The 26357-nt window shown below is 34.9% G+C and overlaps 6 protein-coding genes across 9 annotated transcripts; 4 read left to right on the top strand and 2 right to left on the bottom strand.

The window, feature by feature from the left end:
- The first annotated feature begins 5198 nt into the window (after positions 1-5198).
- Positions 5199-11516, top strand: LOC109146560 (DNA mismatch repair protein MSH3). Of its 2 annotated transcripts, XM_019294225.1 has the most exons (13): positions 5199-6310; positions 6771-6959; positions 7204-7368; positions 7764-7862; positions 7948-8196; positions 8627-8717; positions 8787-8878; positions 8978-9109; positions 9189-9449; positions 9530-9601; positions 9968-10117; positions 10345-10836; positions 10974-11516. In XM_019294225.1, the coding sequence occupies exons 1-13, from the start codon at positions 5303-5305 to the stop codon at positions 11307-11309; spliced, it is 3336 nt and encodes a 1111-aa protein (XP_019149770.1). In that variant the 5' UTR covers positions 5199-5302; the 3' UTR covers positions 11310-11516. The 2 variants fall into 2 exon arrangements, with proteins under 2 accessions (XP_019149770.1, XP_019149769.1); XM_019294224.1 differs by having other exon boundaries at positions 8627-8878.
- A 70-nt stretch (positions 11517-11586) lies between these two features.
- Positions 11587-13788, bottom strand: LOC109146561. The gene is made up of 2 exons (XM_019294226.1): positions 13476-13788; positions 11587-11846 (listed from the first exon to the last, which is right to left on the bottom strand). Exons 1-2 carry the CDS (start codon positions 13638-13640, stop codon positions 11772-11774), a joined length of 240 nt encoding a protein of 79 aa, XP_019149771.1. The 5' UTR covers positions 13641-13788; the 3' UTR covers positions 11587-11771.
- A 1328-nt stretch (positions 13789-15116) lies between these two features.
- Positions 15117-17252, top strand: LOC109146512 (membrane steroid-binding protein 1-like). Its single transcript, XM_019294174.1, has 2 exons — positions 15117-15521; positions 16639-17252. The coding sequence occupies exons 1-2, from the start codon at positions 15211-15213 to the stop codon at positions 17027-17029; spliced, it is 702 nt and encodes a 233-aa protein (XP_019149719.1). The 5' UTR covers positions 15117-15210; the 3' UTR covers positions 17030-17252.
- Positions 17253-18782: 1530 nt separating this feature from the next.
- On the top strand, positions 18783-21851 carry LOC109146513 (protein phosphatase inhibitor 2-like). 3 transcript variants are annotated; one of them, XM_019294175.1, is made up of 5 exons: positions 18783-18869; positions 19470-19526; positions 20023-20135; positions 21059-21241; positions 21359-21851. In XM_019294175.1, the coding sequence occupies exons 2-5, from the start codon at positions 19522-19524 to the stop codon at positions 21613-21615; spliced, it is 558 nt and encodes a 185-aa protein (XP_019149720.1). In that variant the 5' UTR covers positions 18783-18869; positions 19470-19521; the 3' UTR covers positions 21616-21851. The 3 variants fall into 3 exon arrangements, with proteins under 3 accessions (XP_019149720.1, XP_019149722.1, XP_019149721.1); XM_019294177.1 differs by having other exon boundaries at positions 21080-21241; XM_019294176.1 differs by lacking the exon at positions 18783-18869 and adding an exon at positions 18895-18999.
- A 1237-nt stretch (positions 21852-23088) lies between these two features.
- On the top strand, positions 23089-24011 carry LOC109193814 (3-hexulose-6-phosphate isomerase). The gene has a single exon (XM_019344638.1). It carries the CDS (start codon positions 23278-23280, stop codon positions 23884-23886), a length of 609 nt encoding a protein of 202 aa, XP_019200183.1. The 5' UTR covers positions 23089-23277; the 3' UTR covers positions 23887-24011.
- Positions 24012-24288: 277 nt separating this feature from the next.
- Positions 24289-26082, bottom strand: LOC109193842. Its single transcript, XM_019344671.1, has 3 exons — positions 25642-26082; positions 25145-25233; positions 24289-24614 (listed from the first exon to the last, which is right to left on the bottom strand). The coding sequence occupies exons 1-3, from the start codon at positions 25880-25882 to the stop codon at positions 24528-24530; spliced, it is 417 nt and encodes a 138-aa protein (XP_019200216.1). The 5' UTR covers positions 25883-26082; the 3' UTR covers positions 24289-24527.
- Positions 26083-26357: the final 275 nt, after the last annotated feature.

A 26357-nucleotide genomic window follows, 5' to 3' on the forward strand; every position in this document is an offset into this window, starting at 1 on the left:
AATAATAATAATTTATCTAATCATTAAGTGTAATAAAGACATCACATCTATAATGTAACTACACATAATTCAGCTTCATCATTATTTACAAACGGTATATTATGGTTTTCCTCCTAAACCATGCAAGATCAGGGAAGAGAAACAAGTCCTTTTTAAGGAAATTATGGAGCATGCCTTTTCATAATTAAGAATGTTGGGCAAAAAAGTATGAAAGAAACGGTACATTAAATGATAGTATAGTATTACAAGTGGAGGAGAGACAAAATGTAACGTTGGTTGCTTTTGTACCTCATTTCCATGACTCAAAGTTGTGGACATGAGCTTTTGCTTCCCACATATTTACGTGGTCTAAGTCGAGCCTTTTGAATGTGTTATCCAAAGCGTTCAACTTATCAAATCTGCACCCAACTATATGTTGATTTTGGTTGATGATGAATTGATGATGGATTGCTCAATTTAATGCTCAACTCCCTATATGGTACAATGGTTGTAATTAAATTATTATTAGATGTCTACAAAAATAAATCTTCAACGTTTCAAATATGTGGTTTATTGAGAGCCAAGTTTGTTGTTGTGCGTAACTTATACTCCATATTATATAACTTGACTTTATATGATCAGTGTTTAATAATAGATGATTAATTCTATAAAAAGTCATAATGAGATATAATACTAGTTCTATGCATGTTACGTGCGGGCAATTCTCGACCAAGTTAATTGAAAAGTTGACTTGGTAATCATAAGGTTCTAAATATGACTCCTTGTATAGATGTCTATTGACCTTATTGGTTTGAGTCGGTTAGCTATGGATATCCTAAGCTAGTTTATTTTATTGTAGTCTTTTGCTAGCTGACTAAGATTACAAGACATGTTTTTACCCATAACGTACTTTCGATAACAGTTGCGGACTTTCCCGTAAATTGAAGTCATGTCCTACCTAATTCATTACAAAATGGCATTTCCTTATAATATATTGAACATATATATATATATATATATATATATATATATATATATATATATATATATATATATATATATATCATAGACCACATCAATTTACATGGACCACATCATCCTAGGTATAGATATTTGTTAAAGGTATGGATATAGTGTGGATTCATTTTTATAAGGGAATATTTTGAGAGGGGCTTATTTTAAAAATGATGTTTATTTCTAGCTTCCAATTATTTGATGGGAAAAGTCTTTATATGTTGTTAATGGTTGGATTACCTACGTTTTGTAATAAATAAGCTTCAAAAACCAAGCTTTGTTTGTGATGCACTTAATCAAAATTAATAATATATTTAACAATTGTTTTGCTTATGATTTACTATTAAAAAAAACAATCATTATTGTACAACTATGTGGACTATATTATCAAATAATGTACATTCAGTATATAAATAATGTACTTTTAATATATTAAAAATATACATATTATTTCAATATTAAATATACATTATTTTTACCAGGACTATGTGGTCCAATGGTACCCGGGTTGAACTTCCATTTGGAAGATTGTGAGTTCGAGCCTCAGTTGAGGCGTTATTAGCTTTTTGTGTTTCAGTAGGTTGAGAAAGTATATGAAGAGATACTACAATGTAATAGAGCTAGTAGCATTCAAAAATATATATATATTATTTTTTATAATGTACATTAAATACACGAATAATGTATTTTAGTATATAAAAAATGTACTTTTTGTTATTGTTCACACAACGTGGACCATGGTACACACAATAATTTGCCTAAAAATAATGAATGAAGAATTTGAAACAAAAATTTTAAATATATGTTGTTAAACGTGTTAAATTGTTAATGTTAGGTTTTGGAGTGTGGCCAAACTTAAACACTTATTAAGAAGATCAATGTGAAATTAAAGAAGACTATTTCCCGAGTTGTATTGTTTGTTACAAGAATGAGATAACTCGAATCCCCTTCCGACGTCTCATTTTTGGCTTATTTGGATGATAAGAGATAATAAAAACTGACAGCTATTATCTAAGGATTGTGTATGTGCATTAGATAAAATCATGTTTTGTATAATAATCTGTAATTTACATTAAAAAAAAAACATGTACTAAGAAAATTTTGTAGACTCAATCGAAAATGTGTTAAAAAGAATCAAACATTTACAAAAATTATGCTATGCTCCATTTTCGGACCATTTTGTCATTGTGATAAAAGGTGGAATCACTCACCCTAGGTGTCTCCACACCCTGACCCAACAGTTTGTGGAGGGGTAAATCATAGTACGTAATTCAACTGATTAATTGATGTTAGACTTTTGTTCATTACGTACAAGGAGTCTCCCTCATTTTGAAAGCTAAGGTTATTTTCACACTGTTGCTGATAAGACTCAATCCTTGATCTCTTGTAACAAATTTTGTACAACAGATTCAATCGAAAGAGTATTAAAAAGAATCAAACACTTGCAAAAAAAAAAAATGCTATGCTCCATTTCCGGGACCATTTTATCCTATTTATAATAGGTGGTGATTCATGGTTGTCCTTTTCCTTTAACCAATAGTAATAGTGTATTAAATTCTATGCACCACTATCTTTGTGAGCTGTATTCTTATCTTTGTGGGGTTCTACCGCTATATGCCACGAGGCAAACTTTACTGTGGAACATGGTGGGAGCGTTATGCATGCTGTGATGGTGTACATTGTTGCAAAAATGACGTTATTTTGATGTCTGACTTAAAAAAAAAAAAAAAAAATTCAGTTTTGATTGCCTTTAACGGCATTATGTGTGCATAATTTGAACTATATAATTTATTCATTCTAAATATATAGTTCATTCATGTTGGATATATACTTCATTAATTCTGGATATATAGTTCAAATATGCACAACATAACACTGTTAACAGCAATCGAAACTGGTTTTTTTTTTTTTTTATAAAGTCGGCCGCGTCGTTTTTAATCAAAACGACGTCGTTTTTGCAACCGTGTGCACCATGCATGGTCCACACGGTTGCACGGCATAATTTGCGAACATGGTGTATGTAGCACCCTAAAATATGAATTGAAGTAAATATCATTTTAATTATATTTAAGTTTTATTTGATAATATTACTTTATTTTTTAGTTTAATTTTCCACATAAACTAATTTCTTTATAATAATATCGAAATGTCATTGTAATTATAATATAGTTTCATTTGACAATATATATTATTGCATGAGCTCTATATTTTTAGTTTCATTTTTCATACACTAGTTTAATTATAATAATTTTGAAGTATTATTTTAATTACACTTCATGTTCATTTGACAATATATGCTATTGTATAGGCTTTGAATTATAGTTTCATTTTCCACACACTCTAATTTCATTATAAAAAACACTAAAGTATTATTTTAATTATACTATAGTTTCATTTGACAATATACGTTATTGAATAAGTTTTGTTTTTTAGTTTCATTTTTCACACACTCTAGTTTTATCATAATAGCACTAAAACATCATTTTAATTTTACTACAATTTAATTTGACAATCATGATTAATGATTTACACAACACTGTGTGAACCATAGTCCACTGTATAACAACTGATGGCATGAGCGTCTGGGCAAATTATGATGTGGATCCGGGTCCACCTTGCAAGGTGGACCCTGATCCAAACCGACGCCGTATGAATTAAAAAGAAAAATTGCTTCCTTCCTTGCCGTTTGTCTTCATAATTCGTTCCTCTATATTCAAAATTTTTGAACTCTATATTCACAATTGTAGAATTCTATATTACAATTTTAGAACTGAATATTCACAACTTTAGATCTCAATATACAAAATTACAGAACTCAATATTCACAATTGCAAAACTCAATATTCACAATTACAAAACTCTATATTCAATTATTCATAATTAAAGAACTCTATATTCACAATTACAAAACTTTATATTCACAATTATTTTCACACGCGCAAACTGCGTCATTTTGAACCTGGGTCCATCTTGCAAGGTGGACCCCGGTCCATGGCATAACAACTGGAGCGTTATGTTGTGCAACCGTGTGCACCATGTTGCAAACAATGTCGTTTCACTATTGGGATTAGCGGTTCCGTTAGTGACACCGTTTAACTCCACCAATCAATTTTTATTTTTTTATTTTTAACTCCAATCGACGGGATTTCCACCATATAGTTCACTAATTCTGAATATATAGTTCACTAATTCTGGATATATAGTTCACTAATTCTGAATTTATAGTTCATTCATTCTGGATATATAGTTCATTCATTCTGGATATATAGTTCATTCATCATGAATACACAGACGCAGTGAATTGCCATAAATCAAAACAGAGTACCAGTAACCGGTATGGATATATAGTTCACTAATTCTGGATATATAGTTCGTTAATTCTGAATATATAGTTCATTAATTCCGGTTATATAGTTCAAATTATGCACAACATAACGCCGTTAACGATAATCGAAAATGATTTTTTTTTTTTTAAGTCGGACGCGTTTTAATCAAAACGACGCCGTTTTTGCAACCGATGGTGCACACGGTTGCACGGCATAATTTGCGTTAACAATTGTGAGCGCCCCTACTCCCTCCCTCCAAGGAAATTATGCTATGGACTCGTGTCCACCATGTACATGGTGGACACGCTGTACATTCGTAATTTCTATACTGTAGATTCATAATTTCTAAACTGTAGATCAATAATTTCTATACTGTAGATTTATAAAATCTATACTGTAGATTCATAATTTCTATACTGCACATTCATAATTTTTGTACTGTATGAATCTACATTATAAATTTTATGAATCTACAGTATAGAAATTATGAATGTATAGCGTGTCCACCATGCACATAGTGGACACGGGTCCATAGCATAACGCTCCCTCCCTCCAAGAATGGGCTTTGAACAATTAGACTTTCGGGCTATGGGCTTTGAACAATTAGACTCTGGGGTATGGGCTACTCCTCGTAACCCCAACATTTAATTATGAATAACAAAATACTAAAAAGAAATGCTACAGTAACAGGTCATGGGCTTAACCCCGTGGTCCACAGTATAACAATTGGGTCTTCCAAGTCCAAAAAGATGGACAAAGACTAATCTTATTTATGGGCCCAAAGGCTAATGGCCCAGAAAACGGTAAATTAGTAATTACTGACTCGCGTTCATGGAAAATCGAAATGGTAAAATTTCTGGCAAATCGAAATTAAAGGGTGAATATTAACGCGCCAAACCAGGTGCCCCCAACCGCCAAAGTCCACCCGCCACCACCGCCTAACGCCACTATCACCTCCGGGAGCGCCATTACCGTCGCCGACGATGGGAAAGCAGAAGCAGCAAGTCATTTCCCGTTTTTTCGCGCCAAAATCTAACCCGCCGGACCCTTCTTCGACATCAACCTCACAATCACAGCACGCCACTCATACAAATCCACCCACACCGCCCCCAAAAATCGCGGCCACCGTGAGTTTCTCTCCGGCCAAACGCCTCAGAACATCACAGCTCTCGTCTCCTGAGTCTAAACCATCTAAAATCCCAAAACTGTTATCTTCACCCCATAAACCCACCCAAAACCCTAAGCTCTCTCCCCGCACTCACAACTCAATCCCCCCACTATCCAACCCTACTCTTCACCAACGATTCCTGAAGAAACTTCTGGAACCTTCCCAAGAGCTAGTGGAACCTCCGAAAGCAACTCAGCTGTCCAGCTCCAAGTACACCCCGTTAGAGCAACAAGTAGTGGAGCTTAAGGCTAAGTACCCAGATGTTCTTCTGATGATTGAGGTTGGATACAAGTATAGATTTTTTGGTGTGGATGCAGAGAATGCTGCTAGAGTTCTGGGTATTTATGCTCATATGGATCACAATTTCTTGACTGCTAGTGTGCCAACTGTTCGGCTGAATGTTCATGTGAGGAGGCTTGTGAGTGCAGGGTACAAAGTGGGTGTGGTTAAACAGACTGAAAGTGCTGCTATTAAAGCTCATGGATCGAACAAATCAGGCCCTTTTTGCCGGGGATTATCGGCATTGTACACAAAAGCAACGTTGGAAGCAGCAGAGGACTTGGGGGGTGGAGAAGAAGGGTGTGGGTCATGTAACAACTATTTGGTTTGCGTTGTTGAGAAGGGGATTGAGAATGTGGATTGTGGGGTTGAGGGTGGATGTGATGTGAGAATTGGGGTTGTAGGAGTCGAAGTTTCCACAGGGGATGTTGTGTATGGGGAGTTTAATGATAATTTTATGAGGGCTGGGTTGGAAGCTATGATTTTGAACTTGTCTCCATCTGAATTGCTGCTTGGAAGGCCTTTGTCTAAACAGACAGAGAAGGTAGCTGTTAACTATATGCTAATCTTGTCTTATATTTAAACTAAAGTAATACTCAGTTTTATCAATGAACTATCACTTTATATCATTAAATATACTAGCATGAGGACATCTGTGTCAAACTGTCAATCTTTCACGTCGGGTTTCTATTTACAGAGGACCTTGATGACAAACTTATATTCAATTTTATCATTTCAAGAGAAAAATTAAAGACTTAAAGCAAGTCAGGGTCGCTAAACTGTTACTCTATGTCAGTTACAGATTTAAGCTTCAATAAATTTTCACATAATTGATGCTTTGTTTTGTCTATTAAAAGTCTCATCTTACCTAAAATAGAGGCAGGGGAAACACGGACAGACTGCAACTTTGAGTTATACTAATTCTCAGCTTTTTGTTCCAGCGGTCATCTTTATTGATTTTTTTTTTTTTAATGTAATAAATGGAATCTTATTTTTTTTTTCAGTTTTTATTAGCATATGCTGGACCAACCTCAAATGTTAGGGTGGAAGATGTCTCACCAGATTGCTTCAGGGATGGTGGTGCCCGTGCTGAGGTATTGTCTCTTTATGAGAAGATGAACGAAAACAGCTCTTTAGATGTCACTGAAGATGCAGCAGTGAAAACACAAGGCACTAATCAATTCACAGTTAAGGTATGATTGCTATTATTTAAAATAGGCATGGAACCATCTGTACTTGAAAAACAGTCAAGCAGTGCATATAATGGCTAACAGAAGTTAAAATAGATAAATTGTCACAGTTAGTATCTCTTTCTTGTGCTTTCTTTGTATGTGTCATGTGTGTGTGTGTGTTTTCTTCTTCTTTGTAGGTCTGTTGGTGGGTTCATACTTGCTCCATCATGCCAAATTCATAATTTCTTTATAATATATTTTTTAGGGAATTATGGACATGCCTGATTTGGCTATCGTATCGTTAGCCCTGACTATTCATCATCTTAAACAATTTGGATTGGATAGAATTCTATGCCTGGGAGCTTCATTTCGAACTTTCTCCAGCAAAATGGAGACGACACTTTCAGCCAATGCACTTCAACAGTTGGAGGTGAGTGCGTCCTAAAATAATCAGATGAATTCATTTGTTTCAAATTCCATTTTCTGTATCCCAATTGGGATTTTCACTTGATTTTAATGTGTTGTTTCTTGAAGATGGAGCTCAGAATAAGTGGGGTGGGATGTGTGTGTTAGTGAAAGAGATTTAGGTGACTTGTATATACTAAAGTAATGTATGTTGAGAGAATGAACAGAAATGTTGCTTGAGTTATCAACTCAAAGTAATATTGTTGAGGCTAGTTTTGCTAGTTCTAAATCTGCATATTTTTAATTTTATTTCTTTCCTCTCTCGAATTGCTTGTGCACTCCCTCCATAAGCTATTGGGTAATTTCCAGAATTCTACATATGTTGCCTTTCCTTTTTATAATGTTATTTGTTTCTCATAGATTCTGAAGAATAATTCTGATGGATCAGAATCTGGCTCCTTGCTGCAGTGTATGAATCATACACTTACTATATTTGGTTCAAGGCTTCTCAGATATTGGGTATGGATGTGTATTTGCTCCTAATATATTTAGTTTATCATTTATGTACAGTTAATAGATACATGATTGGTTTCTTCTGCTGCAGGTGACTCATCCTTTATGTGATAGAAGCATGATAAATGCTCGCCTCGATGCAGTTTCTGAGATTGCAGACTCTATTAAATCTTCTAAACCTTCTCATAATTTTGACTTAGATGAGGATGATATTGGTGTAACCGTTGTTCAGCCAGAGATTCACCATTTAATTACTTCAGTTTTATCCACTTTAGGGAGATTGCCTGACATTCAACGAGGGATAACAAGAATCTTTCATCGAACAGCTACGGCATCTGAGGTGATAATTGGAGTTATTTTTAGCATAGCTAGTCTCTAATGTATATGCTTTCTGTTCTTTCCAACATTGGAGTTTTTTAATAGAATGGCGGGCATTGATTCATTATTTAGATTGACCCGTCATCAATGATTTTTTTTTTTTGGTCAGACCACGAGGTGTCCTGAGCAGACCCTAACTGTAGGAGACACCTTTAAGCCCGTACCATACTCAGACTAATCCCCGTTTGCACTGGGCTGGCCCAATTAAGGGGCAAAGTGCTAGCCAGATTGATTTTTCCATACGAGAGGGGGTTCGAACTTTCGACCTCTCTTAAGGGACAAGAGTGCACGGCCACTCACGCCAACCAAGCTGGTTGTCATCAATGAATTTTGTATCCTGGTTGCGATATCTGATCATGCTATACTACCGTTTGATGTAGCTATTATAACAGTTTATTGCAGTTATTCAAGCTATATTGGTTGCTGGTAAACAACTTCAGCAACTTCATATGGAAGAAGAGGAGAACAATAACTTGGGTAGAGGTACTGTGCACTCTTCATTGTTACGGAAGTTGATAGCAGCTGCCTCCTCATCCAGTGTCATGAATACAGCTGCAAAGCTTTTGTCTACTTTAAACAAGGAAGCTGCTGATCAGCGGGATCTTCACAATCTATTTATCATTTCTGATGGGAAATTCCCAGAGGTTTAAACAAAGAGTTCCGTCTTAGTGCCCAGCTTTAGACTGTATATGCCTTGCTTATAAATTTCTCACCCTACTTCCAATCATTTATTTGTTTACTAGGTAGCTGAAGCTCAAAGAAGCGTTCAATTGGCGAATGAGAAGTTAGATTCCTTGATTGGTGAATTTCGGAAACAGCTTCAAATTCGCAATTTGGAATACTTGACTGTATCTGGAGTAACACATTTGATAGAGGTACGTGAGTTGACATAGTTTTCAGGAGATCTAATAGCACTGAAGTTTAGTTTCTAACTTAATCTAGTTTCGACTCCAGTTGCCTCTCAATGTTAAGGTGCCCCTTAATTGGATGAAGGTGAACAGTACTAAGAAAACAATACGATATCATCCGCCAGAAGTATTAACTGTCTTAGACCAATTATCATTGGCCAAGGAGGAGCTATCTGTAGTGTGCCGAGCTGCATGGGATGACTTTTTAAAAGCATTTGGCGAATGCTATGCGGAATTTCAAGCTACCGTTCAAGCTTTAGCTTCATTGGACTGTCTAAATGCGCTTGCTATTCTTTCAAGAAATAAGGTTAGTTCTTGTGTTGTTTTTCAACTTAATGCCTTGATGCATGTAGCTGATCCGTATGATTTCCTTTCGATTTTCTGTAGAATTATACACGTCCGATTTTTGTTAGTGATGATGAACCTGTACAGATGCATATCTCCTCTGGTCGCCATCCGGTATGTAAATAATGCTTTATGTGTCTCTTGTCAAGTTTCTCCTTTTTTTTTTTTTAACCAGCTTGGTTGGTGTGAGTGGTCGTGCACTCTCATCCCTTAAGAAATGTCGGGAGTTCAAACTCCCTCTCGTATGGAAAAACCAATCTGGTCCGCACTTTGCCCCTTAATTGGGCTGGCTCGGTGCGAATGGGGATTAGTCTGAGTATGGTACAGGCTTTAAGGTGCCTCCTACAGTTAGGGTCTGCTCAGGACACCTCATAGTCTGACCAAAAAAAGTTTCTCCCTTTTGATAGGGCATTTTGGTTAGTGTATTGGATCCTAATGTCATTGCTTATATGTGTCTTCTATATTGCCAATTCTAACCAGGTTATGGAAACTTTATTACAAGATAATTTTGTCCCAAATGATACCAAATTGCACGTAGAAAGTGAGTACTGTCAAATTATAACCGGACCAAATATGGGTGGAAAGAGTTGCTATATCCGCCAGGTTGCTCTAATTGCTATCATGGCTCAGGTGAGACAACATTTGATGGTCATTTTGATAAGTTTTTAATGTTTTGATAAATTTCCTTTGTGAGCTATTACAGTCGTGATTTTATAAGAAAACTAAAAATAAAATAAAATTGCTAGTTTTTGCTCGTTGATTATCAGAGCACAATAATTGAAAGGGGAGAGGGTGGGAGTTGATATCCTTTGGACTGGAAATGTGCAATTAAATGATGTATTATGAACTGTTTCTAGATTGGTTCCTATGTACCAGCATCGTCGGCAAAACTCCACGTGTTAGACGGCATCTACACTCGCATGGGCGCATCGGATAGTATTCAGCAAGGAAGAAGTACTTTCTTGGAAGAGCTAAGCGAGACTTCTCACATTTTGAAGAATTGCACGGCCAACTCGTTGGTTATAATCGATGAGCTTGGGAGAGGCACGAGCACACATGATGGTGTTGCAATTGCGTATGCTACATTGCAATATCTTCTAGATCGTAAGAAATGCCTAGTTCTCTTTGTCACCCACTACCCCAAGATACTCGATATCAAGAACGAATTTCCAGGCAGCATTGGATCATATCGTGTTTCTTACTTGACATCACAAGGAGATTCGGATACTGGATTGAAGTCAAATGAGAAACTGGATAGCGTGAATAATGATGACATCACTTACCTCTACAAACTCGTGCCTGGTATCTCAGAGAGAAGCTTCGGTTTCAAGGTTGCTCAGCTTGCACAGGTTTGTTGCCTTATGCCTGCATGTTCATACATGTTGTGTGTGTAATATATTCTCGTTTCAGTTGACATTAGTTACTGTCATGGATTCCTTTCATTCAACCTGTTCTTATTTCTGCCAAATTACGCTTTTGATCCCAGCTGCCAACTTCATGCATCCAACGAGCCATTTTCATGGCTGGAAGATTAGAAACAGCGGTGCGTAACAGAGAGCAGAGATGGTTACTGCAAGATTGTAGGAAAGAGATGATGCAAAATGACCACAAGGATCATGAAGCAGTCGAAAGAATCCCGTCACCAGATCGCCCGGACTTGGGGACCATTGAAGAGAAGGAATTTGCCAATTCCTGGAAGGATTTTATTGTATCAATAAGCTCAACACTGATTGAAGAACCTGATAATGGGAGGAGGCTCCAATTTCTGATGCAGGCTAAAAGCCTTGCTGTTGAGTTGATAAAGACCTATGGAGGAGCATAAAAGTGATCTCTCTTTTTCCCCCTTTAACAATGTAGACCACTTCCGAACAAGGGAAATTGATGAATGGGGGTATAAATTTTGATTATTTTGTCTCAAGTATGAAATTGAGAATATATCTGTAAAGAATAACATTAGAGATGAAATCACAGTTAAAATCCCTTCTATTCTTCAATGTGCTTGGAACAGTGGAGTGGGTTCAAGATTCAATAAAAAGAGTAACAGTGGAGTGGGTTCAAGATTCAACAAAAAGAGTATAAATTTCAAAAAAATAAAAAATAAAAAAGAGTATAAAATCACAAATGTTGTAAACACTGGCTTTATTACAAGCTTCCACACAGTACAAGGAAGGCAGGCTAGTAGCCTGCATATTGAATCCAACACAGTTTTCTTGATGCAGCATAAATCATCAAAGATATGCAGAACCTAAAAAATGGAAATACAATAGGCTATCTTTCTGACAAATTAGTATTCTTTTGTCCCAAAATTCTTGCACCAGAGCTGAGAGGGAATAGGCCTGACTGGATTATGTGGCCTTTGCTGCAAAACAAAATAAGGCATTATTCCTCAATGCAAAATTGAATACCGCACATAACAGCTCTATGACCTTCAAAGCAGGTTACATCGCTTAAATCTAATTGATCTTCATTTAAACAAATTTTCATAGTAAGGGAAATATAAGCAAAGCGAAGGAATGGAGAAGTACAGCAAACAAACACCATTGAGACATTGGGTGTTAAATGACAAAAGAGAAACAGCTAACAGCAAAGCATAACTTGTTGATCATATGTGGTGGTGGTATTAGAATTCCAAATGCTAAAGCAACAAAACTCAGTTCCTAGCCAGTAGTTAAGAACACTTTACATTGGACACCTGGACATCAATATAAACCAATTCAACATTTCAAAGTATATCTTATTATGACCAGAATGAAAGAAAAGGTGAGCTGTAAAAGTTCCATGTCTGTTCCACGAGAGAACGAAGAAAGTGTCTACACTCTACTGGACATGGATATTTGGATAGAATTTTACATGACAATTCAACAGACCAGTGTCAAAGTAGTTAGAAACTTAGAATTAGTGATTTGATTAGAGGTGGACTTCATACAATTTCACAGAATAGGGACCCAAATGTAATGGGTTTATCATGATCTATAAAGTGAAAAAAAAAAAAGAAAAAAAGATAGCACGCCACAGACGGAAAGACTGAAGTGAGTCTAGACTATGCTCCATGATTAAGGATCATAACAAATACATGTTTTTTTTTATCATCCTAGGGTAAATAGAGTAGGCATCTTTCTTATGCTAACTAATTCTCACCACTGTCTGGTGAACATCCAAGTTTACATCACAATTCAACAGACCAGTGTCAAAGTAGTTAGAAACTTAGAATTAGTGATTTGATTAGAGGTGGACTTCATACAGTTTCACAGAATAGGACCCAAATGTAATGGGTTTATCACATTCTATAAAGTGAAAAAAAAAGATAGCACGCCACAGACTGAAAGACTGAAGCTGAGTCTTGACTATGCTCCATGATTAAGTATCATAACAAATACATGTTTTTTTATCATCCTATTGCAAATAGAGTAGCATCTTTCTTATACTAACTGATTCTCACCACTGTCTGGCGAACATTGAGGTCACAACTATAGCACAATGACAGTCTCACCAATAGTCAATTTCAACCCCTCTACTCTCAGCATTGTAATTGTACAACTTCCTGAATCCTGACTATCCCAGACTCCAGAAACATACACACTTAGCATTGCACCTATGAACTTGTGAATCACTTTCCAGCTCGAACAAACTCATAGTCATGGTGGAGTTAGGCGAAGAAAACCCCTAACACCACTATTGTTAACTATATTAACTTTTGAATAGTGCAAATGTGCAATTGTAATCCATAGTTCACAAATAAATGATAACAACAAAGTCGGATCCACTGATCCAGCATTCCAGGGTATACATTTCCAGAGAGATCGTTTAATGATCGCACAGAAATAGAGAAAAAAGGATCTAATTTAGAAAATACCGTAACTTGAACAGCATCAAAGCAAGTCATGTCAAATTTAGGTCTTCAATATAAATTTATAAGCAGAATGGAAAACAGACTAAACGAATTAGGCGTATCCAGATGGATTGGGGACGGAGAATTGGAGACACTGACCTCGAGCTCGGCGGATTTCATGGCGATTGGAATGCAAATTAGGACGATGCCGGCCATGGCGATGGCAGTGTTGCGTTTCCAGTACCTGGGCCTGCAGTTAGGGCCACCGGTCATGGTCCAGACCTTCTCCCGGAAGTCGCCGCCGTGGTCTCCTCCTCCGGCCATGGTTTACACTCTTCTTCAGCCGCTGAGAACGATCGGAATCGACTCTACTTACTATTTCTTCGTTTAGTTTTAGACTTCTAGTTATTACTGTTTGTTTTACACCTTTGGCTACCTGCGAGATAGATTTCTATGCTGTACTTTTTTTTTTTTCTTAATTAAAATTTAAATCACGAAATTGGAAAATATGCATTTTTAGTTCCTTAATTATTTATTATTAATTGTTTAGTCCTTAACTTTTTATCATTGCAATATATACACCTAACTCTTTTAAAAACTTATAATTTTAACTCTTAGAACAATAAAATTATTAAGCCCTATTAAAATATTAATCCACATGTTTCATTATACTTGTTATGTTTATTATTCATTGGTCAAATCAATTTTTTTATTCTTTATTTATATTATATAATAATTTTTTTTTTAATTTTTTGTATTTTATAATACTTTTAATGTAATTTCTAAATATATAAATTTATATACTAATACTAAATTTAATGATATGAAAAATTGAATTCAAAATAACCCAGTTAAGTCTCATTAATCAAACTAGACACATAAAATAAAAATGTGAGAGTAATTAGTACATTAATATTTTAGTACTTTTAAATATTTTTTCTTTAATTATACTCTTCTTTACTCTGATATATCATTTGTAATTTTTTTTTAAAAAAAAATTATTTTAACAGATTCGTATAAAAAAAATATAAACGATGTACTAAAATTAAATAGGAAAAATTTAGATAATAATGTTGTCAAATTTCTATTTTGCATATGAAAAAATTATAAAGACTAAATGTTATTTCGTATAAGTTTTTAAAACATTCATGTACTAAGTAAAAATTTAACCGAGCTTAGTAGTTTTGTTCTTTTAGGGGCTAAAACTGTATATTTTTTGAATAATTATAGATATATATTGTAATAGTAAAAAGTTAAGAACTAAAACGAATAGCAATGAACAATTGAAGGATTAAATATGTATTTAAAAAAAAAAATAGAATAAGGTATCTAACTTTATCAGAATAATCTTGAGTCTTTTCGATCTGTCCCAAAAACTCATAATGAGATAAATCGAGCATGCCCGGTGTTAAGACCACCTTTTTTATCACAAGGAGCACAACTTCAATAGCATGATCATATTAAAACATAACAATATACTTTGTGCACAAATGATCTTCATCTAGCCATTCAAAGCTACTCACAATTACTGTTCTAAATATTGTTTACTGAACCATGTAATTGTCCACAATTACTAAATACTATTTGTGGGGGGTGTGTGATGCATTTATATTATAATATGAATAAAATAATTAAAGTTAATAAAAAAAATTACATTTATAATGTATCGTGTGATATAGAATTTTGATTTTAAGCATAAAAAATAACTACACCAAATAGCTGTAATGTTACACCGTACGATTTTTCTATTCAATTCACACACTTTCACTGGGCAGTCTCACCTAATTTAAAGAAACCCAATCTTGCCTTTTCCGTGGCATTGACCCTTTGTCTTCTTTGATACTATCGACTATCCGAAGATTTTTCTTCCCCTCTTTCAATCTCTCTTCTCACCATGGCGATAGAACTCTGGGAGACACTGAAAGCCGCAATCACAACGTACACGGGTCTATCTCCGGCAACTTTCTTCACGGTTTCTGCTCTGATTCTTGCAATCTACTATGTGGCTTCTGGGTTGTTTGGATCATCGGACCAAGGCAACTATGGAAGGCCCAGGGAGGTGGAGGAGCACGTGGAGCCCCTGCCGCCGCCGGTTCAGCTCGGCGAGATCTCCGAGGAGGAGCTGAAACAGTACGATGGCTCTGATCCCAAGAAGCCTCTGCTCATGGCTATCAAGAGTCAGATCTATGATGTTTCACAAAGCAGGCAACTTTCTTTTCCTCAATCGTATATTTTTATGTATAGTTTAGGTTCTGATTTTGGTTTTCTGTTATCTTTGTTACAAGTCTTTGATAGCTGTTGCTGTTTGAATTTCAATTTTATTTTTTATTTTTGCAAAATTGAGTATTTGTGGAAAAAATTGGAACTTTTAGGTTAACTTTGGGTGATTTCGAGAGAGAATCTCACTTTTTCCACTCATAACCTGATTAGCATTACATTTTTCTCTGGGAAAAGCATAAACTTTGTTGAGCTACTTGGGACTTTTCAGCTAAAGTTTCTTAAGAGTCTAATGCAAAGGTGAAAGGCTAAGGCCCTGTTTGGTAAAAAAATTGGCCTATAGGCCAATTTTGGCCTATTTGACCACTATTAATTGTTTGATTTAGTTAAAATATCAATATAAATGTTTGGTTAATTAGCTTTTTGCAACTCCAAAAGGCTAAAATCCAAAAAGCTACTTTTTTAATTAGCTTTTTGAAAAAAGAAATTATACCAAACAGCTATCAGCTAATTTACCAAACACTTTTCTACAATCAGCTAATGTTATCAACTATTTATACCCTCTAATTAACACAATCAGCTAACAGCTATCAGCTAAAAGCTTTTTTGTATGAAATTGTTGTCTTGATGAACCTTTGATAGGGGCAAGAGATACTTGTGTAGTATAGATAATGGTTGAAAATCTATTTGCTGCATTAACTAATGGATAACCTTGTTTATCTCGAGTTCACTGTTGTCTTGTCTTTATAATTGTTTCTTCCATATACTACTGGCTTGCAGTTTGTTCAGCATCTATTCCATGGAATGGATGCGGCTTCTTTCACTATGTGGTTCAATGAAGAACTCTTTGGCTGCTGGTTTATCATAGTCTCGTCTAAAATTGGGCTTAATTAGTCTCCTAAAAAGATGCCAGTCTTGTTCCTCTTGGCTAACTGGCCTCGAGACAAATTCTAAGGCTTCATTGTTTCTTGCAATGGAACATTCTATTCCGGTGTGGTTTATGTTTCGTAATAATTAATAATCTTGCTGTGGAAGTGATGTCTGTCATGCCTGGTGTTTAATAATCCGTGTTCTGTAATATCTATTTATTTTCGCATTCTTGCAGAATGTTTTATGGACCCGGGGGACCTTATGCATTGTTTGCCGGAAAGGATGCTAGTAGAGCACTCGCTAAGATGTCCTTTGAGGAAAAAGACCTTACCGGTGACATATCGGGCCTTGGTCCTTTCGAGCTCGATGCACTACGTGACTGGGAATACAAATTCATGAGCAAATATGTAAAGGTTGGGACTGTCAAGAGTTCAGTGGCAGAAGGTGGGCAGGAGACGTCGTCTAACGAAGATGGACCTTCAGAGACAACAACTGACCGCAGTGTTAACCCAGCCGAGGATGGCCCACCAGAGAGCGCTAAGCCCACCGAACACGCTCAATCAGAAAGCGTTCCAGCTGAAAACGGGGATGCATCTGGTGTCGTCGATGCTGAGAAAAAGGAGTAGATGTGGCCACTGAGGAAAACAGTTGATTGTTGAAGGAGGGATGGGGAAGAGCAGCTTTGTTGTCTGTTTATTGTCTTGCTGAAATTTTAATTCCAGTATAGAATACATCTTAGGTAGCCAACTTGTCTGAATATCTAAGTATTGAAATAAAGAAGCATATATTTCATACATGCTATCTTTGCAATGGACATTTGCATATATAATGGAAGTTACTTTTGTCTCCTCAAATCTTGATTTCCCAATTATTGATCAACATATAATTACCTATATAATCAGTTTGTTATACATAGATTAACATAACTATTGGTACCATATGTTTGTTGAAGTCGTACTACATGTTTTGACACAAATATAAAAGGAGCTATGGATTTTGTCTTTGTGTGGATACTATTCTATAAGTATTTAAGGACTTATTTGTAGTTAAAAACATATTTCGCGATTTACCTTCTTCACTGGTATCTAGGGTAGGAGTGACTCTTAAGTTTGTGTTCTTAACAAAAAGGTAGGAGCGACTCTAAAGTTTGAGTTTTAAAAAAATACAACTTTATCTTCTTTTCAGTACTTTCTTGGTCGAATTTGTCACACAATGTGTTTTTAATACAATTTACTTCTCCTATATGTTTGTGGGTTGGTCAAGTTTTGACAAATTATGCTCGAGCAGGTTTTAAGAACCCAAGGCTTGAATTTGTAAGTAAACTTGGTTTTTTTTTTTGTCCAAACTTGAGTACACAATAGGCAAATTATATCATGGACCAGAGTTTGTCTTATATTGTGAACCCTATTTAAAAATAATCTTTAGATTATGTATTTGCAGTTGATGCATTTTATGCATGCAGTTAACAGTTTCTATACTTGTAAATAAATTGAATACATATAACATAGTAATTACCAACACATAACATGATAAGACCTATATGTTATATGCTTCGACATATATATAGGTGAAGCTTGCATGCTTACCCATCAAGCTTTAAACATATAGGTGTATGCCATACTTTTTCACTAAACTCAAACTAGGTGGTAGGCCTCTTAGAGCATCCATATTAGTATGAGTTTTTTGTTGGTTTTTTTTTTTTTTTTTTTTTTTTTTATTTTAATTTTTTTTCCAGATACACATAAGAGATGGAAGAAAATAGGGAAGAGAGAAAAGGAGAAAAAAAATTGACATAAAAAAAACAGAAGAAATGGATTCCCTCACGCGCTAAACAGCTGTCCCTGCCACGCGAATTTTCTTCATTTGCTTTGTTTTCTTCTCTAATTCAGTGGACCCCACAAAAGTTTAGCATTTGCAGGAGAAAAAAATATGAATATAGTACGAACTTAAATGTGTCTCTTACAGTTAGGACCTCCTCATGAGACCTCGTAGTCAGACAAAATAAAAAAACATGAAAAAATCCCACTCCATATTAATTAAAAATCAACACACAAGTTTTTTACTATTCTAAAAATTAAGAAAAACTTCTAGTGTGGATGCTCTTATAAGACCCAACCTATTCCTACTCTTATTATGACATAATCACATAATAAAATATAAAAAAAATACTTAGTACCATTCCACTTATAATTCACAAACTTGTCGCTCATTGATATAGTTTTAATTAGTTTTTTTTTTTAATTTATATTTTAACCAATTAAAACTTGTCACATTAGGTAATAGGTAATGGGTAGTGACAAATTTATAAATAATTGGTGTAGGGCACTAAACATTTTCCAATTATTAATTTAATATATAGTTTTACCTTAGACCAAGAACCGGGTAAACCCGGCTCCATGCTCTCTACAACGAAGGATAATTCTGGAAGTTGCAGCATTGGGAATAAATCTGTATTTCTTCGCTAAGGTTTGAGTTCATTTTTTTGCATTTCTCATTGGTTTCCTTTTCAGCACGATTTGAATCATTATCCCAAAACGATTGGTTTTTTTCTTATTGAAATTGATAATTATTTCCTGTACTTACGGTGATTAAAAAGGTTCCTATCAGATATTTATGTATATTTTGCTTAGTCTGAAGCAATGAATAATGTTTCTGGTGTTTTTGTGTTTAACTGAAAGCAATGTCGTATGTTCAATTACGATTTTTCTGTTCGTAGATGTCTCATTTAGCAAAGCATATGATTATGGATTGTGAATATGCGTAATCCACTTCAACTTACTGATTATTGGATTGAATAATATTGTATAATCCATATTATCTTTGTCAAACTTGTAACAGTAGATTAGTTGATCTATGATCCCAGTAATCTGATTGCATCCTCAGACATTATGGTTTTTGGCTGATATGTGTCTAGGGTAGTGTATTGCATCCTCAGATGTTATGGTTTTCTGCTTGATATTCAGCATTTCTTTTTAATCTCCAAGTGGTTTCATTATATTGCTGTGGCCTTTGTACTTAACTTACAATGTTTAATTTGATAATTGTAATTCTATTTCATCGTTCCAGGGAAGTAGACAAAGTTGCAAATTCTCAAAAGGATTACTGTTGGACTGTGAAAATGAAGTAATCCTTCTACCCTCTAATTGCAGTTTATTTGACTGGTTATTGTTACTTAATGTTTGGAAGTAGAAAGTAAGTGTTAACTTGAAAACGGAAAGGTTAGCGAGTATTATTGATTATTGAAGTCTGTTGTTCTGTCAGTGTTGATTGATGTGAAGTGATCTTCATCGAGAGGAATGAAATCACAGTGGCTATAACATTTAACTGTTTGGACTCTTCTGGGCAAAGACTGAGACGTGCATATGGTGTGTGTGTGTAAAACTACATCTTACTTGTTTCTATAATTGTGTCCTTAATGGCAATAATTCTCTATTAATATCTGTATGTCTACAATTGATTGCTGTTGATGTGATGTGCATAGTGTCAACGAAGGGGATGTCATTTTCTTAGTATCAGATGATTCTTGTCAGAGGATTATTATTCTAGTAATCTAGTTTCTCTCATGTTTTATGTTTTTTTTACCCAATGAATCTATGTTAAAAGTTTTGTATTGTGCCAGGGCTCGTGTAAGTTGGGATGAGGCTAATCTTGGGGAAATTGAGGCAAATAAACCAGTAAGGCAGAGAATAAATGAACCAAAGACACCATATCACCACATGATTGAAGATGATGGTATATTCAAAATTTCATCCTTCCACTTTGCTTATTCTGCATTATATTTTGAAAACTTTCATATGCACACACACACACACACACACACCCTCAACTGAAGTAAAACAGAGTATATATAATTTTCTCACACAATTTGTACTACCACATACTTAATTGATACTCTGTAATACAAAGTTTACAAAGTTTGACAAATACACTAATATAAGCAGCATAAAACTCCAACTGCTACCGACTCTAATATGTTCTAGTCTAAAATATGTCAAGGATCTATACTAATCAGTCAGGACTTATTGCATGACTCAGAAGTGTGCTGACTGTGTTTATTTATCAGCTTCCTCTTGATGTTTCGTCTGCAAATTTGACTCATCTATTATTCTTTGACAAGCTAACCTTTTTTTGGGTAATCCAGGAGAAGCATTGCTGAATTGATATATTCAATTGAGTGATTACATCTTTTATGTGATATCTTGTGATGATAAACCTTGGATTTCAAATTGGTACCTTTTATTAAACTTTAGTTGGTGTTTGTGTCTCTTGACTGGAGAACAAGATATTTGGAAAAAATAGATAATGTTGTTTTGGTGACGTAATTTGGGTCACCTTAAAAGTTGGTCTGTTACATTGATTGGTTGTTTGTTATCTATTTTGAATTTAATTTTTCTAATAAAGAAAGCTTCTCTTGATAGATTCCCAAACAGTGGGTACTATGTGAAAGGGTTCTTTGCAGTAACTGGAAATTGTGACATACTTTTGGTAATTTTGAATCATTAATTATTTTTTCTTCATTAATTGTGTTTTTTTCCGACTCCGCGCTTAATTTTGAAGACAAGAGAAGATTGAATCTCAAAGGAGAACTTTTTTTTGTGGCTTTGAATTTAATGCTCTTCCCCATCAGTTTAAGCTGATATCAGTGATTTTAATAGGACCAACTTCTCCTGTATCAGTGAGCTTTGACTCCTTTGAGGATGGGATTGATGATGCAATGCATGCTGAAGCTATACGAAATGCATTGAATGATGTTGTATCTTCAAGTAAAAACACTTCACGGGGCACTGGGTGGACATCATCCGAGGATGAGGCAGATGCAATGGATGAAGATGGTGAAGGTTTTGTTCAATTCCTATTCTGTTCGATTAGCTTTTGTTTTGAATCTTTGATATTTCAACTAGGTTTACTATAGCACCCTGATGGATTTGTCCCTTTTTCTCTCACAACCCTACAAGATTTTGATTCAGAAAGCAGCAAGAGCTTCAGGTTACACAGGCGAGCCCACTATGATGAATATCTGCGGGTCAGAGAACTCCTTCGTGGTGGCCCCCTCATGGACAATGAATCTGATGAAGAGAATGGCGGCGTCCAGAAAAATAATGGACGTCGTGATTCATCGTTGTCCTCAACACCAGCTGCCAAGGATATGGAGATTGAGGAAGGCCGTCCAGATAATTCCAAACAGTCCTCTCCCAGAGTCAATGGAGCCTAGAGGCTGATTCCAAAGGTAGTCCACATCGCTGTTCCCATATCAGTTTCATTTTAATTCTATATCAACCTTGCAGTAGAACATTAGATCCTTGTTCTTATAAGGATAGGATTTGCAAGTTTTGCTGGTATGGTATGTTGTAAATACGCATTTTAGGATAATGTTTCTATAGTATAGATACTACAATTTCTTTCCTAAGGCTTATCCTATATTTCAATATTAAACTTCTTTTAACCAAACTCACTCTCAAACTTTTGACTTTATAGTTGTATTAATAGTTTAACCATACTCAATTTATACCTTGTGCTCAGATGACACTTCTGTAGCTGAGAAAATATAGAACAGATACTACCTTGTAATAGAGTTAATAGTATTCAAAAAAAAAAAAAAAAAAGAGTTAAAGTATAGAACAGATGCTACCTTGTAATAGAGTCAATAGTATTAAAAAAAAATAGTTTGATTATTAATTCTCTCAAATTGTTAGATTATGTCGGTCAAAGTACCTATGAGGTCCATGTACTATAGTGTTTTGTTTAATTTAGTCATTTTACCTTAATTTTGTTCAATTTAGTCCATATACTTTCAAAAGTAAAACAATTAAGGTCAATAGTTTATGTGGCGCTACATTATCTCTGTTATGTCATCATACTTATATGCCAATTCATATATTATTTTATAAATATTTAAAATTAATTATTTTTACTATCAATATATTACATTAATAATTTTTAATGTATAAGGATTAATATGAACAAAATTAAAGTAAAAAGACTAAATTAAATAAAACATTATAGTACAGGGACCTCATATGTACTTGGACCGATTATGTCTTAAAGCAAGAACTAGTTGTGAGTCTATTTGAATGTGAAATTGTAACGTTTCAAGTTGTTTAGTCTATTTGTTGAGTCATTGCAACACCTTAACTGTCTAAAAAAAAGAAGTTTAACAGTAAAATCATACTCCGTATCATTTAAATTCTTTTAAAATTTTATTTTTGATGTCAAAATATTTATTTTACAAAAAAAAAAGTAAAAAATAACTGAATGTATGAAGTATAATAATGCTTTTATTTATTTATTTATGAAAATGCCATAGTAATTCATTATTTGCACAATTTCACAGTTATATAACATAGCACTAAAAACAAACGAATTTCAAATGTATTTAATCAACTGGAGCAATTTGTAGCTGATAAGAGGCATCTCTGATCCTTAACTTCAACAATGTATATAATAATGAGTTTGATTCTTGTATTTGAGGGAGGTTCACGGGTTTATTCTAATTGTAAGAGGTACATTTAAATTCATATGATCGTATCATATTCAGACTAATTCTCATTATTTTCATTTGCACCGAGCCGACTTAATTAAAGAACAAAGTGCTAATCTGATTTCAAATTAACCTAATTAAAGAATAAAGTACTATTATGATTGATTTTTCATATCATACCAGAAGAGGTTTGAACTCCTGACCTTTCTTATGGGTGGTTCACAAGTTAAATCATTGAATTTCTCCTATCACCCAAAATAATACTCCGTAATAATAATTCATTAAAATGGTATTTGTGACGTCAGTGGAGATGGCTTGCTTAATTTAGACCGCAGACTGTGGATTATAGTATAGGTATAGCCCGAGAGAAAGTTTGACACCTGCAGCTGCAAAGCAATGGCCTCATCAACAGAGTCATCAGTATTGGCTTCTGATATATGCAAAGAGATAAGCTCCGTCTTCTCCAAATCTACTTCAAACCCGGCGGCGCTTGATGTGATGGTGGAAGAAATAGCGGCCGCAGCCACCAGAAAGAGCCGCATCTTCGTATACGGCGTAGGGCGGGAAGGTCTGATGCTGAAGGCTCTGTGCATGCGCCTCTTCCACCTAGGACTCTCCGCCCACTGCGTCTTCGACATGACCACTCCTCCCGCCTCCGCCTCCGACCTCTTGATCGCTTCCGCCGGCCCAGGAGGCTTCTCCACCGTCGATGCCATCTGCGGGGTTGCTAGATCCAGCGGCGCCCGCGTTCTGCTCCTCACGGCTCAGCCCCACTCCGGATCTTCCGTGGAATTCGCCACCTCCGTTGCTTATATTCCGGCTCAAACTATGGCCGATGATCAAGCCGTTGCCGGCGGCGAGGAAAGCAGCAGCGCATTGCTACCCATGGGAAGCTTGTATGAAGCGGCGATGTTTGTACTGTTTGAGATGGTGGTTTACAAATTAGGTCAAGTTTTGGGGCAAAGCCCTGAAGCCGTCCGCGCACGCCATACCAACCTAGAATAACCCCATTAGCTATTTGCCTATTTCCTCACTTCCTCAAATCAATGCCTAAACTACTATGACATTATTCATTCTCCAATGTTCCATGTTTAATATAATCTAATATTTATTTACACTTATGTTATATAGTGGGTTTGACTAGTTGATAGCATTAGCTAATTGTAGAAAAATATCACTATTAGCTGATTACATACAAATGACTTTATTATAAAATTGATCGAAAAAATTACTTTGAACAGTTTTTTAAAAGTTAATAGTAGTCAAATAAGTGAAAATTAACTGATAAATTAACTATTTTACTAAACATGATGTTAAGTGTTTGATTGATTTGATTATTATCTAAAATCTTTTTAAGTAGTGAGTAAAGTATATGAAATGGTTGCATATAAGATTAATCAATAATGATAAATAAAAAGAAAGTATTATTAATAAAGAAAATGATGATAGAGATGAGAAAGATTGTAGCATATATACACTCGGGAGTACAGTGACACACGCGATCATATCTATACATTGAGGTAAAAAAAAAAAAAACTGCCATTATTAATGGACTCTAAGTTCGTACCCCTCAACATATTACTAATAAATCACCGTACCAAACGACCATTAAGAAATAGGGATGGGCTATGGCTGGTTTTAATTAATTAGTTTTGTCGTCGTCGGTCTTGAGAAGCATCAACGTTGTTTTCAGCATCCTTATCCTCTTTTGCATATTTTAGCTGTGGGACCACCTGTGAGAATAACATTTCCATCATCTATATATGTAAATATATTCATATCATCATTATATATATTAATCATAATTTTAATACTCAAATATAATGCAAGATCTTTTGGGAAAATTACGGCGTCTTATTGCCTATATGCCTCTCACCAATCATCCCCATTCATTATACTGATTCAAATATTGAAGGGTTTCTTGTACAATCAGTGCGTATTTACACTTAGGTATATAAAAATGCACCTCACATAATGGTGTATTTTTAATATTTTGTAGTGTATTTATACATATCTAATGGTGGTGAGTGACTGCACGGAACGGGAATCACTATTCGCACGAGAATCTGACCCCATTCATAATAATGTATTTAATTTCTTGATTATTGTCCACACAATAATAATAATATTTATTGTTGTTATTGTTATTATTATTATTATTATTATTATTATTATTATTATTATTATTATTATTGTTATTATTATTTGGTTGGTAAAATAGATGAGATATTATATTTGTTACTGCGAGTAAAAAAGTTGAAACCTGATCTTGATTTGAGGTAAAAGATTTGGATGACGGTCTTCTTGTTGCCTTGTCCGTATCACCTCTTTTCCTTAAAATATCTTGCAATCCTTGCATTTAACAACAAAATAAATGTCAAATCTTGTTGCTTTTGGCTTTTCAAATTGTACTAAACATGTGTTATGGATAATATAGCCAATAACAATATAACTGTACGCTTATATAATGACTTAACACATTCATATATATATATATATATATATATATATATATATATATATATATATATATATATATATATATATATATATATATATATATATATATATATATATATATATATAAAAGCTGCTTAGTTCTTAAAAAAAAACGTATAAAAACTATACAGTTTAATATTCAAAACACTTTTTTAAGAAAAAAAAAAACAGCAATTAATAATTAAGTTAGGCATGCAATGCGAATGAATGGATGAATGAATGAATAATGTGATGGTGATCCAAAGTTGACATGGAAATTACCTGTAGAAGAATGTTTCCTTCCCCTTCCATTTCCCGATCCGTGGTCGAGAGTTGACTCGGCACTGTCCGGCAAAACACGGTCGAGCCGCCGATCCTCGTCGTCGTCGTCGCGGTGTTGTTTTCCGAACATGTTCCGAACGAACGAAGACTCGAGCGAGTTCAGGAAATGTCCGTGCCTCTCGTTCGTCCAGTACGAGGTTCTCGAACTGCTAGTGCTGCTGTTACTCTGGTTCTGATCCATCGCGATAACGGAGAATCACCGGAGAACCTTTCCGAGAATCGCCGGGAGAACAAAACTACATGGGATTCGGCGGTTGTCGAGGGCCGGAGAACCCGGGGGTTAGTTGTTGGTATCTTTGATTGTTGACGGTAACGATGACGAAATTTTATAGTGAGTTTAGATGGGTATAAAATGTGAGAAAAAGAAAATATGGAGTATAACTTTAATTTCCCTTATTTAGGTTGAAAAAAGAATTAGAAAATTGTGGAGAAATTAAGGAAAAACATTCACGTGATATCAAATTAAATATATTTATTTTTTTATTTTGGAAGAAAATAATCACTCTCCTTTTTTGATATACTATACACTTGACATAAACTCGTTCTTTTCTAATTATGCGCATAACCTTCTTTTCTTGCACTTTTTTACGTTTTCTCTCCGCGTTCAAATATAAGGTCCTTATAATTATGCCTTTAGGAGAGTTGCTTTGAATAAT

This window comes from Ipomoea nil, unplaced genomic scaffold (assembly GCF_001879475.1).
Source record: "Ipomoea nil cultivar Tokyo-kokei standard unplaced genomic scaffold, Asagao_1.1 scaffold1932, whole genome shotgun sequence".
In the NCBI taxonomy this organism is placed as follows: domain Eukaryota; kingdom Viridiplantae; phylum Streptophyta; class Magnoliopsida; order Solanales; family Convolvulaceae; genus Ipomoea; species Ipomoea nil.

Coding starts and splice junctions, on each gene's coding strand:
- LOC109146560 (XM_019294224.1), top strand. CDS start 5,303: ATGGGAAAGCAGAAGCAGCAAGTCATTTCCCGTTTTTTCGCGCCAAAA. Junction 9,450..9,529: donor CTATTCTTTCAAGAAATAAG/GTTAGTTCTTGT, acceptor GATTTTCTGTAG/AATTATACACGTCCGATTTT. Junction 10,837..10,973: donor AGGTTGCTCAGCTTGCACAG/GTTTGTTGCCTT, acceptor TTTTGATCCCAG/CTGCCAACTTCATGCATCCA.
- LOC109146561 (XM_019294226.1), bottom strand. CDS start 13,640: ATGGCCGGAGGAGGAGACCACGGCGGCGACTTCCGGGAGAAGGTCTGG. Junction 11,847..13,475: donor TGAAATCCGCCGAGCTCGAG/GTCAGTGTCTCC, acceptor TTTGTTTTGCAG/CAAAGGCCACATAATCCAGT.
- LOC109146512 (XM_019294174.1), top strand. CDS start 15,211: ATGGCGATAGAACTCTGGGAGACACTGAAAGCCGCAATCACAACGTAC. Junction 15,522..16,638: donor TATGATGTTTCACAAAGCAG/GCAACTTTCTTT, acceptor GCATTCTTGCAG/AATGTTTTATGGACCCGGGG.
- LOC109146513 (XM_019294175.1), top strand. Junction 20,136..21,058: donor CCACATGATTGAAGATGATG/GTATATTCAAAA, acceptor TGATTTTAATAG/GACCAACTTCTCCTGTATCA. Junction 21,242..21,358: donor AATGGATGAAGATGGTGAAG/GTTTTGTTCAAT, acceptor CAACCCTACAAG/ATTTTGATTCAGAAAGCAGC.
- LOC109193814 (XM_019344638.1), top strand. CDS start 23,278: ATGGCCTCATCAACAGAGTCATCAGTATTGGCTTCTGATATATGCAAA.
- LOC109193842 (XM_019344671.1), bottom strand. CDS start 25,882: ATGGATCAGAACCAGAGTAACAGCAGCACTAGCAGTTCGAGAACCTCG. Junction 25,234..25,641: donor AAGGAAACATTCTTCTACAG/GTAATTTCCATG, acceptor GTTAAATGCAAG/GATTGCAAGATATTTTAAGG. Junction 24,615..25,144: donor TTACCTCAAATCAAGATCAG/GTTTCAACTTTT, acceptor TTATTCTCACAG/GTGGTCCCACAGCTAAAATA.